This window comes from Pangasianodon hypophthalmus, chromosome 25, assembly GCF_027358585.1.
Source record: "Pangasianodon hypophthalmus isolate fPanHyp1 chromosome 25, fPanHyp1.pri, whole genome shotgun sequence".
In the NCBI taxonomy this organism is placed as follows: Eukaryota; Metazoa; Chordata; class Actinopteri; order Siluriformes; family Pangasiidae; genus Pangasianodon; species Pangasianodon hypophthalmus.
In genome coordinates, this window is record NC_069734.1 from 14,395,387 (window position 1) to 14,412,624 (window position 17,238).

At 38.1% G+C, this 17,238-nt stretch overlaps 1 protein-coding gene across 5 annotated transcripts in view; it reads left to right on the plus strand.

The window, feature by feature from the left end:
* il1rapl1b (interleukin 1 receptor accessory protein-like 1b) overlaps positions 1 to 17,238 on the plus strand; it is a 350,185-nt gene that overhangs the window by 35,372 nt on the left and 297,575 nt on the right. For all 5 annotated transcript variants that reach the window (XM_053229547.1, XM_034299839.2, XM_053229549.1 and 2 more), the window contains exon 2: positions 5,356 to 5,456. In XM_053229547.1, coding sequence (XP_053085522.1) covers positions 5,375 to 5,456 — 82 coding nt within the window. In that variant the 5' untranslated portion in view covers positions 5,356 to 5,374. The remainder of the gene's footprint in view (positions 1 to 5,355; positions 5,457 to 17,238) is intronic.

Consider the following 17,238-nt stretch of genomic DNA (forward strand, 5'->3'; position numbering starts at 1 on the left):
ATTCACATGGTATGTACATTTTTTATGTACCTTTTAGCCACTCAGTCATCTTTACTCTTTCACAATCTTCAATCATACCCAGAATCCTTGTCTTCTCCCAGCCAATCAGAAATGCCCAAGATGCAATAGCATAATATACTCATGAGAAAAAGAAAGTACACCTCCTACAGTTCAATGCTTTTATTTAACAGGGCCTAAATAACAATTGTGTGATCCTCACCAACTTCTATAAACAAAAAATACCATCAGGTAACAATAAAAAATAGATTTCAATATGTAGTAATTTTCAAAAAAAGTAAGCCAACATTCAGAAACCAATTGGGAAAAAATAAGTACACTCTATAATTCAGTAACATGTAGAACCACCCTTAGCAGCTCCTACGTCTGTAGAAGTTTAGCAGTCTCTCACATCATTTTGGAGAATTTGTGGCCCATTCTTACTTACATTGCTTCAGTTTTTCGATGTTTGAGGGCATTTGTTTATGCACAGCTCTCTTAAGATCTCGCCACAGCATCTCAATGGGGTTGAGGTCTGGACTTCGACTTGGCCATTCCAATACCTTGATTTTTTCTTCTTTAGCCATTCAGAAGTAGATTTGCTGGTGTGCTTGGGATCATTGTTCTGTGGCATGACCCAGTTTGGCCCAGCTTAAGCTGCTGGACAGATGGCCTCACATTTGTTTGAAGAATCCACCCCTCCACCACCATGCTTGATAGTTGGTATGGGGTGTGTTTGGTGATATGCTTTGTTTGGTTTTGCCAAACATGGCACTGTGCGTGATGACCAAACATCTCCAACCCTGGTCTCATCAGTCCAAAGGATATTATACCAGAATTTTGTGATTTGTTCAGATAATATTGCAGTAATTTTGCAAACCTAAATGATGCTGCCATATGCTATTTACAGAGAAGGGGCTGTTTCCTAGCCACTCTTCCATGAAAGCAATAATTGTTCAGTCTTTTTCTGAGTGTGCTGTCACGAACATAAACATTTAATGTGCTTACAGAGGCCTGTAGGTCACATAATGTGGCTCTTGTGTTTTTCTTTACATCGCTGAGCATTAAACGGTCTGACCTTGGGCTGAACTTGCTAGGATGCCAACCCGTAGGAAGATTGGCAACTGTCTTAAAGGCTCTCTATTTGTAAACAATTCTTCTCACTATAGAATGGTGAGTTTCAGAATGTTTGGAGATGGCCTTATAACTCTTCTCAGACTGATGAGCAGCAACTCTGAGGTTATGGCTGATTTCTTTTCTTCTTGGCATGATGTACACACACCTGAGTGCTCCACAACACCAAAGTGCCAAAAGTTCTGCTTCTATAGAGGTAGTCACACTTCTTGATGATTAACTAATCTTGTGCATTTCATTACTAACACCTGGCTGCTCATTACTCATAATGAGTGTGGAAGTGGGAGGGTGTACTTTCTTTTTCCCATGACTGTAGCCTTAGTAATGTCAAAAAGGTTCATATGTCAACACACTTGCAATGTTGACATCACATGCTCTTTTTATAAAAGGATAAAAGGAATTTTTATTCCTTAAATAAAATGAATGAATAAATAAATTTTATAAGACAACATTAATGTGAGTAAAATGTATCCTATCTATAAACCAAAATACAGTATGATGGTGTGTGCTAACATATATGCAGTACACTTTCTTCAGTGCTAATGGCTTATATAAATGTATGTTCATATACAGTTAGGTCTGGAAGTATTTGGAGTTTTTGTGATTGTTTTATTTCACAAAAACATAAATCAAGATACCATTTAGGAATTACAGCCATTTTCAGCAAAGTACCTTCATTTTTAGGGGCTCAAAGGTATTTGGACAAAGTGAATGTGAGCAGAGAGTATAGCTCTATACACCTCAGAATTCATCTTGCTACTTCTGTCAGCAGTCACATCATCAATAAACACCAGTAAGCCCATTCATTTGGCAGCCATACATGCCCATGCCATAACACTTCCTCCACCGTGTTTGACACATGATGTGGTATACTTTGGATCATGAGCTGTTCCTTTCTTTCACCATACTTTTCTCTTCCCATCATTCTGGTACAAGTTAATCTTGGTTTCATCAGTCCAAAGAATCTTATTCCAGAACATGGGAGGCTTATTTGGATGTTTTCTGGCAAAGTCTAATCTGGCTTTCCTGTTCTTGAATGTTACCAGTGGTTTGCACCTTGTTGTAAACCCTCTGCATTTACATTCATGAAGGAGTCTCTTGATTGTAGATTTTGACAATTACATGCCTACCTTCTCCAGAGTATTTTTGACTTCTGATGTTGTAAAGGGGTTTTTCTTCATCAAGGAGAGGATTCTGTGATCATCCACTTTAGTTGTCTTCCGTGGTCTTCCAGGCCTTTCGATGTTGTTGAGCTCACCTGTGCTTTCTTTCTTTTTAAGAATGCACCCAACTATTGATGTGGCCACACCTAATGTTTTTTCTATCTCTCTTATAGATTGATGTTGTGTTTTCAGCCTAATGATGGTCCTTCACTTGCATTGAGATCTCCTTGGACTTCATATTGGTAGAGGGATTGGATCGCACATTGTCAATTAACTTCTTGTCAGTCAGTTGTCCAAATACCTTTGAGCCCCTGAAAATGGAAGTACTTTGCTTAAATTGGCTGTAATTCCTAAATGGTAAATGCCATATTTTTGTGGAACCTCTTAAAATAAAGCTGAAAGTCTACACTCCGATCACATCTTGATTGTTTTATTTCAAATCCATTGTGGTGGTGTATAAAGGCAAAATCACAAAAACTCAGTCATTGTCCAAATACTTCCAGACCTGACTCTATGTGCATTTACCAGGGTATGTCTGCCCCCTTCCCAGCTGTTATGCTGTCTTAATACCCCATGCTCAACCATCCCTTCCTTACCCCCATACCCACCTCACATCCAAGTACACTTGCAAGAAAAAAGTTTGTGATCCTTTAAATCATCCCTGGGTTACTGTATTCCTCATAACATGTTACCTGATCTTCATCCAAGTCATAATAATAGACAAACTCATTCCACCTAACCTGATAAAACGCATACGCTACTACACCATTTAAAAATTCATATTCTAGGTTTTAAAATGTATATAAATCTCTGACAATTTGTCTATTGGCTAAATTTAGTCAGTCACTGTCTTATAAAACACATACACAGGTTACTGACGGAGTCTGCTCTTCTTGAGAAAGGTATGTTTATATAAACTTTGCCCTGTGAACCATAATCTGATCAAACAAATGCCAGAGTACATGTTAGAGGAAGCATCATGGTTTGGGGCTGCTTTGCTACCTCAGGGCCTGGACAGCTTCCAATCATTGAGGGAATGATGAATTCGAAATTGCTTCAAGAACTTTTACAGAAGAATGTGAGGGTAGTGATCCATCACCTTAATGAATGCTGGATGACGCAACAAAATAATGACCCAAAACACACAAGTAGATAAGAAGAAGAATGGTTTAAAAAAAGAAGAAACTTTACCCTAGTACTGTAGGAACCTTAATTCCTCCTCACTGTGCAAGTACTATCAGCAGCTATAGGAAACCTTTGGTGGAGGTTGTTACTGCTTAAAGAGGTACTAGTACTACTAATGTAAACAGTTCAGATAATTTTTTCAGCCAAGGTTGTGAATTAGTAATCAAAGACTTCACTTAAAAGCTTGTGTTATCAGTTTAAAGAAGAGTATTTTATTATGACCTTAAATGAAGACTCGATCACATTTTATGAGTAATTAATGCAGAAATTCTGATGCTACATAGGCAATAGCATGTGGGCCCTTTCCTGTTTCAGCATGACAGTGCCTCCCTGCATAATCCAAGGTCCATTTGTAGAGTTTAGAAGAAGGCAGAGAGACATCTTTCACATGATGTCTGCTAGTCAAACCCTTTTTACTCAACATCAGTAGCTATGTTTATATGCATCTTAATATTCCATTAATAATCCAACTGATAGTATGTGTGCATTATGCACATGTGTGTTTGGGTCACAAGGCACTGCACAAACCATAGGTCATGTTACATTTTGTATATTTAAAAATAATTGTGAGGTTGGATGGACAATGAAATGGGCATCAAGCTAACATTTTGTGAATTGACAAAATGTGAATATGTAAAAATACATGTAAAGATGTGAATTGACCTTTATTTATTTCTTTATTTATTTATTGATTGTTATTCATCAGTATTTAATAGTCACCAAATATTCAGTGAGGATGCAGCACATACACATGGTAAAAGGAGGTAAAATCACTGATAAACTTTTACTTCTCGTACTATTCCCAAACAGTGACCTCTAATATTGCAATAAGAATATAAGTAAAGGCATTATACTGTGTTTTAGCGACCATCCTTGTTCCTGAATGTTGGACAAATATGAAATGGTGGGCAACCATTCTGTGGTCATAATGTCTTCTCACTGACCAACCTCAATAATACTTCTGTGATCAAAAAAACAGTATGTCTATAAAATTGTATATGAATTGTAGGGAATCCCCACAGCCATGTTCCAAAACCTAGTGGAAATCTTAAATGTATTTTACAAGGATGCAAAATAGAGGACCACCATACTCGATTCTATTCATAATAACAGACGTTTTTCATTATGCTTTTTATGTTATAATAAAGTTCATATTGCAGAGTTTGGTTTTGTATGTTACAACTGTGGCAAATCAAATAATTGAAAAATTATTTTTTCAATTAGAATGGATGTTAATATAACTTACATGAACATGGGAATTATACAACACAGAAATACTAGATGTAAAAAAAATCTGTTCATTAAATGTGCATATGAACTGCTTATCTCCCCCTGTTATTTATATTATTATTTTGGATATGTTTTTCCTAACCATAGCTATCAAATAAAATTCAAAGCTAAAAAAAATTGAGGCGCACTTCCCCGTGTGTTAAATATCCCTCACAGTTCCCCTAACAATAGCACATAACAGCCACTTCACATATGAATGTGCCCATAATATACCACCTGTGGAACCATATAGATTTATATGTACGTGATAGAAAGTTGTGTTGTTGATGTTTTTTGTGCTACTGTGTTTTAAAATAGTGTGTTTTGTACAGGTTATACAAATGGGAATGTTCTTTTAGTAAAATATGTATGAATTAGGGCTGAGACCAGGCTTAAGTATGAACCAAGGAACCTGAACTAGAATATCATGTGGAATCATGGACTAGTGATTCAAAGTTTAACATAGTTTATTTTGTTGTGGACTTACCAAAGCTACTAGTAGACTTACTAAAATCTGTGTACAAGGCTTTGAAATGTTTATTGTATTCTTTTGATTCCGTTTTTTTTCAAATCTTAAAAATTGATTGACTTTTTCATGTATTTGCAGGACATTGTCACAAGAGAAAATGAAAGGATCTATCCCTCTTCAGGTTCTCCTCTATGCTACATTAATTCGGAGCTTAAAGGTCGTATCCAAGAGAGGTTCAGGTAGGCCTGCAGTTATTGTCTTCAAGTTGAACTCGATGCCAATGGTGTCAATGGGGGTGCCTCAACAAGTCTAGTCCTTCTTGTTACTAATTTGTATGCCTCAAATAACCTTAAAATATACTTCAAACAGGAAGGAAGCTATGTTCTTCAGATATCATTCTACCGATAATCTTGGACAGACAGACGAATGCATGGAAAACCCAAAAACATAATGCCTCCACCACCTAGTGGCAGAGGCATAAAAATATTCTAAATACTGAACTTTAAAACACTGAAGAATGGGTCAGCATTTCTGAAGTTCAAGACATGCAATGGAAATAGTCTCAGATGAATAAATATGTACTATAACCTAGTTGCGTGCAGGAATATTTTGAACTTCTGAATATTTTGAATTTTGACTCTTTCGTATCATATTGTTTCTGAAAATAGACTAGACCAGAAGAGTCTTAAAAATTATATTAAGAATCATATTAAGAAATAAATTTGGGCCATGTGAAGTAAGTCTTCTGGCTCAACAGAGAAATGCAGTGTAGCATGGAGATTGTTGGGCATGACGAATATTTTAACCTTCAAGATCTGAATACGTTCTCTATGAATATTATATATGAATGCGTTCTCAATCAGGTAGAGAGGATTCTTGGTGATCAGACTCATTTCTTGTATTTACAGTATGAATTGCTTCCCTCTGGTAGAAGATATAGAATCCCAATGTGTAATTAAATCGATATAAGAATTCCTTTGTACCTGTATCGGTGTGTTTGTTTAACAAGAGTTTATCTTGATCTTATTTGAGTTTTTCTTTTTATCATTGTTTTTTACTGTTATTATTATCTGTTTATTGTATGTCTGCAGCAACATGTAGTCCACAACAATTTTCCTCTCGAGGACAATAAAGTGATTGACCCATCATGCATAGTGCCTACTGTACAAGCCTCTGGAGGCAGTGTTATGATCTGGGGTTGCAACAATTGGTCAGGTCTAGGCTCAGCCTCATTGTGTAGCAATAAAATTAAGTCAGCTGAGCACCTGAATGTACTGAATGACCAATGGAATGCATGCCATAATCAAAGCTAAACGCAGTGCAACAAAATATTAGATTGTGCGCCTTTTTTTGGCCAGGCAGTGTATATGAAATGAACCAAATTTAACCTTCAAACACATGCATCTATACTTATTGGCTCTGAGAAGAGATCAACTGGTAACTTGGAATGAGGAAGGTATATAGGGAGGTGGATAGGAAAGTGTGGTGGAGAAAGACAAATATATGGAGTCAGTATGCAGCTGCTGCAGAAATTATATGAAAAACTATTATCATATTATCATATCGTATTATTCATAATATTGTCCTAAAAAGATTCATAATATTATCATATTAATGACAAATGAGCTCAGTTGGTAGAGCATGGGACTCTTGATCTCAAGATCATGGGTTTGAGCCCTACGCTGGGCGCCAGCCCCAGCCACTGGGGGTGAACAGGCTAGTGCACTTGTGTGCACTAACTTCTGTTTGAGAGAGGTGTACAGATGAGGAGGTGAGAGAGCTGTAGAAGCTAAAGGACTAAAGTGCTACTATTAATATTGAAATAACCTTTTGAACTTTTCACTGATTTATGTTGCCAAAACATCCTAATATAATGTGCTTATAGTGAGGGCCATTCCTGAACATTTGGGGGCCCTTAGTATCTTGATCAACTTACTCAGGGGCCCACGCAAATCATATCATGTTATATGCAAGAATGAACAGAATTAGTACTTCATTATCCTGGGAAAAGCAGTTTAATAAAAAATAACATAAAACCAACTAGAACTAACCAAGAACTATTTAAACAAGTAAAATATGTACTAAAAATTACGGTAAAGAAAAATAACCAAATAAATACAAATTGAAATATGTACTAAAAATTAACTATATATAAAAATAACTATATATAACTATATTTTTCTTTACCTTAATTTTTAGTACATATTTTATTTCAATTTGTATTTATTTAGAATTACAAATAATATGCTTATTGTAGCAGATACTACTTGGTAGCTGTTAACCTTAGCTAACATAATTAGTAGCTAGGTATGTATAGTCAAGTTGAATTTGGTTTAAAAATTCTACCTACATTGTTCCTTCTTTGTGCTCTTCTGACATTGGTTAAGTTAGTTACCTAATTTAGTTGGAATAACTAAGTAAATTGCAGATGCATAAACCCATATATTGCAGCTCATACCTAAATGGTGCAGGAAGGTTTCAAGCATGTTGCAAGCATATGGTGACTGGATCAAGTAAAAAAAACTGTTTTGAAAAGCTGAGGGATATGTTAAACAAATGAAATTAGAATTATATTCCCCCTCAGGCCATTTGTACCAGCCAGAGGCAGGACAGGCAAGGTAGGCAATAGCTTGGAACCCTGAGTTTTGAGACGGCCCGAAGGTTTGAAGCACATAATATTAAATATTTAGCTAGCTTTTGTAGGACTAAGTTTAAAGTTATAATACTTAATCCACTGCTCTCATAAAACCAAATGTGTGTATTAATATTATTACTATTAAATATCTGACTCCAGTTTATAATGAGTTATCTGACTCCAGTATTAGTTAACTTAATTATCTGACCCAATTTACTAGCTTAATGTAACTGATTCCAAAATCAACCTTTTAGTTAAAGTGTTTAGTGAACTGTAATGTCTTAGAGTTCACTTCCAGTACATTTAATTCATGCAGCTTTATTGCATTATTGCATTATAGGTTTGACTTGCATGCCTTTTCTATCTAGTTGTGAGAGGTTTCATTTAAAATTGCAAGTATTACAGAGGGTTTACAACAAGGTGCAAACCACTGGTAACATTCAAGAACAGGAAAGCCAGATTAGGCTTTGCCAGAAAACATCTAAAAAAGCCTCCCATGTTCTGGAATAAGATTCTTTGGACTGATGAAACCAAGATTAACTTGTACCAGAATGATAGGAAGAGAAAAGTATGGCAAAAGAAAGGAACAGCTCATGATCCAAAGTATACCACATCATGTGTCAAACATGGTGGAGGTAGTGTTATGGCATGGGCATGTATGGCAATGGAATGGGCTCACTGGTGTTTATTGATGATGTGACTGCTGACAGAAGTAGCAAGATGAATTCTGAGGTGTATAGAGCTATACTCTCTGCTCACATTCAGCGAAATGCTACAAAACTGATAGGATGCAGCTTCACAGTGCAGGTGGATAATGACCCTAAACATACTGCGAAAGCAACTCAAGACTATTTGAAGGCAAAGAAATGGAATATTCTTCAATGGCCAAGTCAGTCGCCTGATCTCAACTCAATAAAGCATGCTTTTCACTTACTGAAGACAAGACTGAAGGCAGAAAGACCCACAAACAAGCAGCAACTGAAGGTGGCTGAAGTGTAGGCCTGGCAAAGGATCTCCAGGGAGGAAACTCAGAATTTGAGTTTTGAGAACATGGGCCCCAGACTTCAGGCAGTCGCTGACTGCACAGTTCATCCAAGTATTAAAATTATGGTTATATTTACAAGTATGTCACTTTGTCCAATTACCTTTGAGTCCCTGAAAATGGAGGTACTTTGCTGAAAATTGCTGTAATTCCTAAATGGTAAATGCCATATTTTTGTGAAACCTCTTAAAATAAAGCTGAAAGTCTACACTTCGATCTTGATTGTTTTATTTCAAATCCATTGTGGTGGTGTATAAAGGCAAAATCACAAAAACTCTGTCATTGTCCAAATACTTCTGGACCTAACTGTAAATGGACAGATGTGGTCTCTCTGACCCACATTCCTGCAGCCCAGGGTATTAAATGACTCCACCAGTCTACATCTTCTTGGTAGAAGTCGTAGTTGTCTAGATAGCAAAGTTACATCTTTGATTTTATTTCTGTCTATTCTCTGTGCCATTCGTGTGTCTGTGTCGGTGATGGGATAGGTGTCTTTTGTCTGTTCCTCTTTCAAGCCCAGTCCACTGCAATGTCACGATCCTGCATCCGTTTTTGTCATTGGAAGATCACAACTCTTACATGCCTTGCTCCCACCTCATGTGTATTTAAACCTTGTCAGTCTACACCCCTGTGCAGATCATTGCCTTTGCCTTGTCCTGTATGAATTTTGCTATGTGTGCTGATTTCTTCTGTGTATGACCCTCTGCCTGTTGTTGAACTCGATTGTGCTTTGCCCCTTTAGATTTGGTTGCTTCGTTTGGAGATATTTTGTAAATATCACTTTTTTGTAAATAGTACATTGTAAATAGTGGTTAGTAGGAAGTCAGTGCCATTTATATGGCATTTAATCTGTTTTCTCTTGGTTTGGGGTTAGCTAGGGAGTGAGGGAAGAAATTGTATTTTTTTTGTTTTGTTTTTTGTTAGGTTAGTTAGTTCACTTTGTGTATAGTTAGAGGGAATTTTGTTTCTTATTTTGGCCTGGTCAACTTTTGAAGCTTAAAACACATTGTGGGGAAGAAAAAGAGAATAAAATACAAAGAAAACGCAATCTTGATCTCACCACACCTTTCTTCCTTTGTATATTGCAGCCCGACCTAGAGCGGGTCATGACAGAATTGGGGGCTTGTTTTGTGCATTTTGTCAGTTCGCCTTGTTTCTCTCCAAATGCATTTATCTAGCAGTTTTGCCTTTGTGGTGGGCAAATGTGTGTGTTTAAGGCTACGTTTACACGACAACGATGTAGTCAAAAACGGAAAAGTTTTTCTCTTGCGTTTTCAAAAAGTTTCACGTATACACGACAACATTTTCAAAATGATTCGCGTTTACACATATCCATGATAACGGCCAAAAATATGCCAGGCCAGTAGTTGGCACTGTCACCTTGTTAGTTGGTTGTAATATTGGTGAAGTAAATCCACACTGCTGAAGAAGCGTTAGCAAACTCTTGAGCAGCAACAACACTACCATGTGCTCCGCCATTGTTGTGTATGTTTGTTCGCGCTTGCCTTTACAATAGACAAGTACTGCACATGTCTACATACCTAACACATACTACGCACGCGCATGTCGTCACCGTTTTCAAAGATTCCCGTATTGGGTGTTTACATGGAGACAATAACGGCGGTGTTTTCAAAAACTTGCACTTTGAAACCCGTTTTCAAAAATATGAGTTTTCAGTCCACAAAACACCGTTGTCGTGTAAATGAACAGGCAAAACGCATAAAAAGTTTCCCATTTTTGGCTGAAAACTTTGTCCTGTAAACGGCCCCTAAGTTATGAGATATGGCTGCTAAGTTTAACCTTGATCAGTTTATTATGTGTCCCTTGCTAGAGCAGTTTGAGCAATGTCATAAGGATGATCTGTTACTCTTTGAAGATTTTTACAGCATATTGGTTCCACGGAGCACAGCTAATCATGACATTAAAAAGCTGCAGTATGTGGAGCTGGTCGCAGCGAATCCTTCTTGAGAGTCTCCAAGACAGCTATTGCATCACATTTGCAGGCGGTTCCACAGATATGACTGCAGCAGAGGCTGGGACCAAACCTGAGTATCCGACAGGCATAGATAACGCGGTTGTAGGCTCACCGTTAGAGGAACCCATGCTCACACTATGACTGAAGCAAATTGATCTTGACTTAAGGCATCCAAATCGAGCAACTATCAAGCTCAGCTACTGTAGTTGCAAACATGGAGCTTGAGACTCAGAAGGAGATAAAAGTAAAAGAGCTGAAGACAGAGCTGCATTTCCTAATCCCCACCATAAGTCATTGTCTGTGCTAGAGCATGCACATCGATGCACTTCGGCTGTGAGTCCTGCTGGGTTTGATGTTAGCAAGCACATTGTTTCAGTTCCTATGTTTATGGAAAGTTAGGTGGACTGCTATTTCCCTGTGTTTGAACACACTGCTGTCACTGTGCAGTGGCCTTGAAATATTTGGTCTTTATGATTGCAGTGCACGTTTGTGGGGAAAGCTCAGGAAGTATGTTCTGCTCTAATGTTAGAACAGAGTTTGGATTAAGAAACAGTTAAATAAGTGGTGTTACGAGTGTATGAACATGTCCCTGAAGCTCGGCAGACATTTCGGAAACATGGCAAAACCGCCAGCCGAACATATGTTGAGTTCGCACACTGAAAATCTGCTTCATTTGGTAAGTGGTGTGCCGCAAATAAGGTAGTTACCTTCAATCAGTTAAAAGAATTGATCCTGCTAGAAGAATTTAAGACTTGCATTTCTGACAAAATTGTGGTTTATTTGAATGACCAAAAAGTTTCTTTGCTCGCTGATGCTGCCATTTTGGAGGATGAGTTTGTGCTCACACACTAAACTGTACTTTCCCCTCCACGGTGAGATATTTCTGATCACAGATCTCTAGAGCTCCTGTGAGTGCACTTAAAAATGCTAGTGATGCTAGTCTCATGAATGTTTTATTGTCATGAATCTGGTCACCTCATTGCTGCTTGTCTGGTGTTAACATGCAAAAATTGACTGAAAGCACAAAACAATCCTAAGAGTGTGGCCTTAGTGCATGTGCCACTGCAGCACTGTGACAGTTTTCTTTCACTTTCCTCCGTTGATGCTGCCTATGAACCTTTTATTCTGGATGGCATAGTTTCACTCACTGATGCAGACTTGGGACCTAAACCGCTGCATATTCTGAGAGATATTGGAGCCACACTGTCATACACAAGCCAGTCACACACAGAATGTCTTTTACACACTAGCAGGATAAAGTCACAATTCTAAAAACCTGTTACTGCTGTCAATCATGAATGACTTGCTAATCAGAGGTAAGTGTAGAGGTGTTGAACTTTGCAACATCATGGTTGAACTTGCTGCCCAGCTTCTACCATTGTGAGTTCATGAAAAAGGACAGGTTCAATCACAGTTGTCCAAATTTCATTTGATATAACTGTTCTTCTGTCCCTGCCCCTTCCTCTGTGCTGTCTTTTGCCATTGTTTTTTGTCCATTAAAAAAAACAACAAAAAAAAACACATGGCTCTTTTTGTACATCCTGAAATTCTAATTGGTGTGGTTGAACCATTTTGCTGCATCGTGTTTCTATGAGGAGAGTTGTGTGTTAAATGAGTTCAGGTTGTAAAGACTTGCGTTAATTATATGGAGTGGTAGTGCTTGCTGAATGAGCGTACAATGTGGCTATGTTTTACAAATGATAATTGTGTGTAAAGTTATACTTAAGTAATGCAACCAAATAAATTCAACGTTTATTGGCCACACACATAGCCATACACAGTACGAAATGCAGTGAAATGCTTTTCATGACCGTCTGGTGACATACATAAGAACAGAATTTACATAAAACAGAATTTACTTGCATACAAGTAGAAAAGAAAAATATGAAAATATAAAAGATATAAAAGATAGATGGCAGAAACAGTGTGGACTACACTACATGTGGAATACAGTGCATATATATGCAGTTGTATGTGCAATATGATGCTGTGCAACGTCGGGCTGAGGTAGTTGCAGTGAAATAGCTAACAATCTAATAAATATTTATTAATACAGGATAATACAAGTATATTAACAGGAATGCAGGATTGTGGGTGTTGTGCAAACAAATCCAAGATCTAGTCCTAGGTGTTGTTCTGCTACAGGGCGCGAATGGCCTCCTCATTCTCTCTATGTTGGCTTTCAGGGAGTGGAAGTGCTTCCCTGACTGAAACAGAGAAAAGAGTCCATTGTTCGGATGGCTGAGGTCCTTCACTATCTTCCTGGACTTGGTCCAGCACCGCTTGCTGTAGATAGAATGCAGGTCAGGAAGCCCAGTACAGATGGTGTGCTCAGCTGATCACCCCACCCTCTGGAGAGCCCACCTATCCTGCTTGGTGCTGTTCCCAAACCAGGCTGTGATGCTTCCCAAAAGGCAGCGTGGGTGTCCACCTGAGGTGGAATATAAATGGCACCAACTATGACCAAGGTAAATTCCAGAGGGAAGTGGAAAGGGCATTTGATGTTCAAGTGCTCTAGGTTGGGTGTGCAGGAGCGTGTGAGAGGAACAATGCTCATGCTGTTGCACCAGCTGCTGTTTACCATCAGACATACTTCACCTCTTATTGACTTCCGCAACTCCACTGTCCTGTCCATGCGGTAAACTGAGAAGACCTTGGCCGGTTTCAGCTATGTCTAATTGAAGTGGAGGAGGTTGCAGTCCCTAATGTCCCTCTGGAACTTAACTCTGGCAGGATGCTAGGCAGGGGAGCATGTTGTACTTGAGCCCTCAGCCTCTTCCTGATGCTGGCTCGTTTCCTTTCAGGGCCACTACTTCAGGTCGTGTCCTTTGTTCTTCCTCAAGATCTTGCTCGGTCAGCATGGATCCAGTATTAAAAATGGTGATAGGTGAGAGGATTGTAAACCAACCAAAAAAAAGATGAGTATTTCTATCATGTCTGGTAATAGCTGTGGTGAAAAGAAAAAGAGGCTAAAGTAAACATATCAGTGCAGTTGTGATGGCAGCCTCACCAGCAGCATCTTAGAACCGAAGATTAACGTGTGAAAACTTTTGAATACATTTAAAACAATTTAAATGTCTAGGCAACACAACAAGCTAAAATAATTCATGTGAAATGATTCCTGTTCTTGGCTGACAGGAGTGGAACCCTATGTGGTCTTCTGATGTTGTAGCCCATCCACCTCAGGGTTCAATGTTTTGTGTATGCTGAGATGCTTTTCTGCTCATGGTTGTAAAGAGTGATTATATGAGTTGCTGTATCCTTCCTGGCAGCTTGGACCAATCTGGCCACTTTCCTCTGACCTCTCTTATCAAAAAGGTATTTCCACCCACAGAACTGTTGCTCACTCAATGTTTTTTGTTTTTCCACACCATTCTGTGTAAACTCTAAAGACTGTTGTGTGTGAAAACCCCAGGAGATCAGTAGTTTCTGAAATACTCAAACCAGCTCAACTGGCACCAAATACAGCTTTCCAGAAAGTTCCACAGGGTGTCCGGTTCAGCAAATTGCTATTTGTTGTTATAATTTGCTAATCTTTCCAACAGCCCTTTTTTCAGTGTTTTCCAGTGTTTCCAGGGCATAGGAGTGGGATTAACATAAAACATACAAAAAACTTCCAGTATAGACAATGCCTACTATTGTGAATTGATCACACTCTGTCTACATAATTCAGTCTAGTAATTAGAAACTTTATTAAAATTAATGTGTGCAATGAAGGCACGTTTTGATGAGAAATTTAATACTTTTATGTAAACTATACATAATATCTTCTGCTAAATCTGACCCATCACATATTCCCTTTTTTAAATTAACTTACTACAGCATACACACTTTTAAAAGTTAAACCCTTAAAGGTTCTATGTAGAACTCTATAACAGTGTTTTCCTATCAGATTTCCTATCTTTTTGGAAGCTAAGAAACAATAATTATCCAATGAACCCTTAAAGAACCCTTTAGGTCAAAGGTCAAAACTGTCAGATATTCCTATTTGGTACCCACAAAAATATAAAAATCATACATACAAAAACACACACACACACACTTGTGCACACACACTAAGCTTGTTGCCTCCCCTCGCTCACTTGTTTGCTATTGCCTATTCATCATTGCATCATTCACTTTATGAACTTCTTTTCTTGAAAAGGACACTTGTCTATTTTATTATATGACATATTATGTGAGATGGCTCTAGAACAAATCTGTGGCTGTGAAGGCTGATTTATGCTTCTGCGTGTGCGTCTTTGCATGCATGCAGAATGTTATGTGCTGACACGTGCACAGGGTGAAATGTTCACGTCACCTAGGAGGTGCTGTGACATGAACCCCACCAGAATCAAGCAAACTAATTTCTGTTTTAAAAATAAGACAGCATATGATTAAAAGTACAATTTATAATCCAATCAAAGCACTTCAATTTAACTAGTGTTTAAATCTGCAATTCTATCAATCACTGATTGAGGGATGCTTTAGTTTTTATTTTTATTGAGTTGCTGTGATTTACATCACCTGCACTGTGTGTTTATTGAGAGACTGTTAGAAGAAAGATAAAGTAAAGTGTGCAATCCTGCAGGATTAAACTGGCCATTATAATGAACTACAGCCAGTATATACCTCTCACTTTATGTAATAGATATTTATATCATGATACAATATCATGATTGCAGTTTTCTGGAAATAGATCCATTATACAATAATGTGATTATATCAACATGTGTGAAGCAAACATAAAACTTGAGGGAAGATTTACTTGTGTTGATTTATACTAGCTGTTCGGTGCAAAAGTTTTATCATAGAGGAGAATTTTCACTTTTCACATATTTCTTTCACATATTATTTTCACTTCAGATGCATATTGAACAGTAGAACTTTGAAATAAACAATATTAATCTAAATTTGATTAATCCTGCAGAAGAAATGTTACAGTGTCTTATTAAGAATGAGACTGAAGATAAGCACAATGGATAGTTAGCTCATTAAACAACTGTGCCCTAGCACGTCTCTGTGTGTCACATTTACCTATGAGTCCGCTCTCTGTGTAGCAATAAGTATAAGTAAGCCTTGAGTTTTTTGGTTCTCTTTTAGAGGAGCTGGGCTGTGGAGGATCTGGGAAGCATGAGGGAGTCAATCTGTCTGTGCTCTCTTCTCCAGAGCTACCTGAGAAAGACTGTGCAATTCAGCACTACTGAAATCATTTCTATTTCTCAAACAGAGTGTCGGAACTCAGAGTCCCTCTCTGAGTGGACTCACTCGAGGGTGGACTCTACTCTCTGCCAATTACCTATATTTCACTTATTGTACTCACTGAAAAATAAACCTTAATGAAGAGTCTTCAGTCTTTGGATGAGAAGAAGCAAACTTCTTTACCAACACAGCACATTCCAATGAGCTCAAAGAAGGTGAACAGCCACAGCGGTGACACAACAATCTCACGCAGGAGAGTTGAGTGCCCCGAGTCCTCCAAATTCCCTTGCATACATACCCCCACTTTGGTCCGCCTATGTCATTATCTTCAGTTTAAACCATTTTGACTCCTCCTATCCTAATTTACATACACTCCACCATTTCCCACTATTTACCATTATCTTCTGACTTTTCTCCTCCTACTGACCTTTTGTCGTCTGTCTTCTTAGAATTTCCCCTAAATGTCCAGTTACCCAGCCTTGTTGACTTGTTACCCAGACACTTCTGTCTTCTGAGACCCCATATCCTGTTTTTATTGTCTGAAAAATGGGATTCTAAACCACATTCAGACTCCTCATCTTGTTTTGAGATGTCTCCTGACCCCTGGCCTAGTTAGTAAACTGCTATATAGAAGCCCTCACTTCCTGTATTCGCTTTATTGCTTTATTTTGTATTCATTCTTTTTATACTGAATCGACAACGTGCAGATGTACCTTCTGCCATGTGAAAGTTTTGCTTTATTCTCATTTTGTTGTTTTATGGCTGCTGTTTTATAGTCATTATTACTATTTATGCTTGATTAACTTGTACCAAGAGATAATGTTTCTACCGTATCTCGCCCTAAAGCTAGCCTTATGATTAATCTTATTCTCTACTCTACTTTTGCTCAGTTTCACAGACACACTGGATGTAACCTTCAGTGTGGCTTCTGTCACACCAACTGTCTGTCCTTGCAGCTAAGCTCGTCCACTTCCTGCCTCCGCATGTTGTGCACCAGATTTCTACCTCTGATAAGAGCACACAAACCATAAACTACTAGTCTCCTAATAGGCTACTAAGCTGCCCATAAGCGATATTTCTATATTTTTCTCGACAAGAGACTGGGATTCCATCTCTTTCTGTGGTGCTTTGTAAACTGCATTTTGCGCTGTCTATCATTTCTGCTGTCTGTTCTTCCCTAAAGCCAGG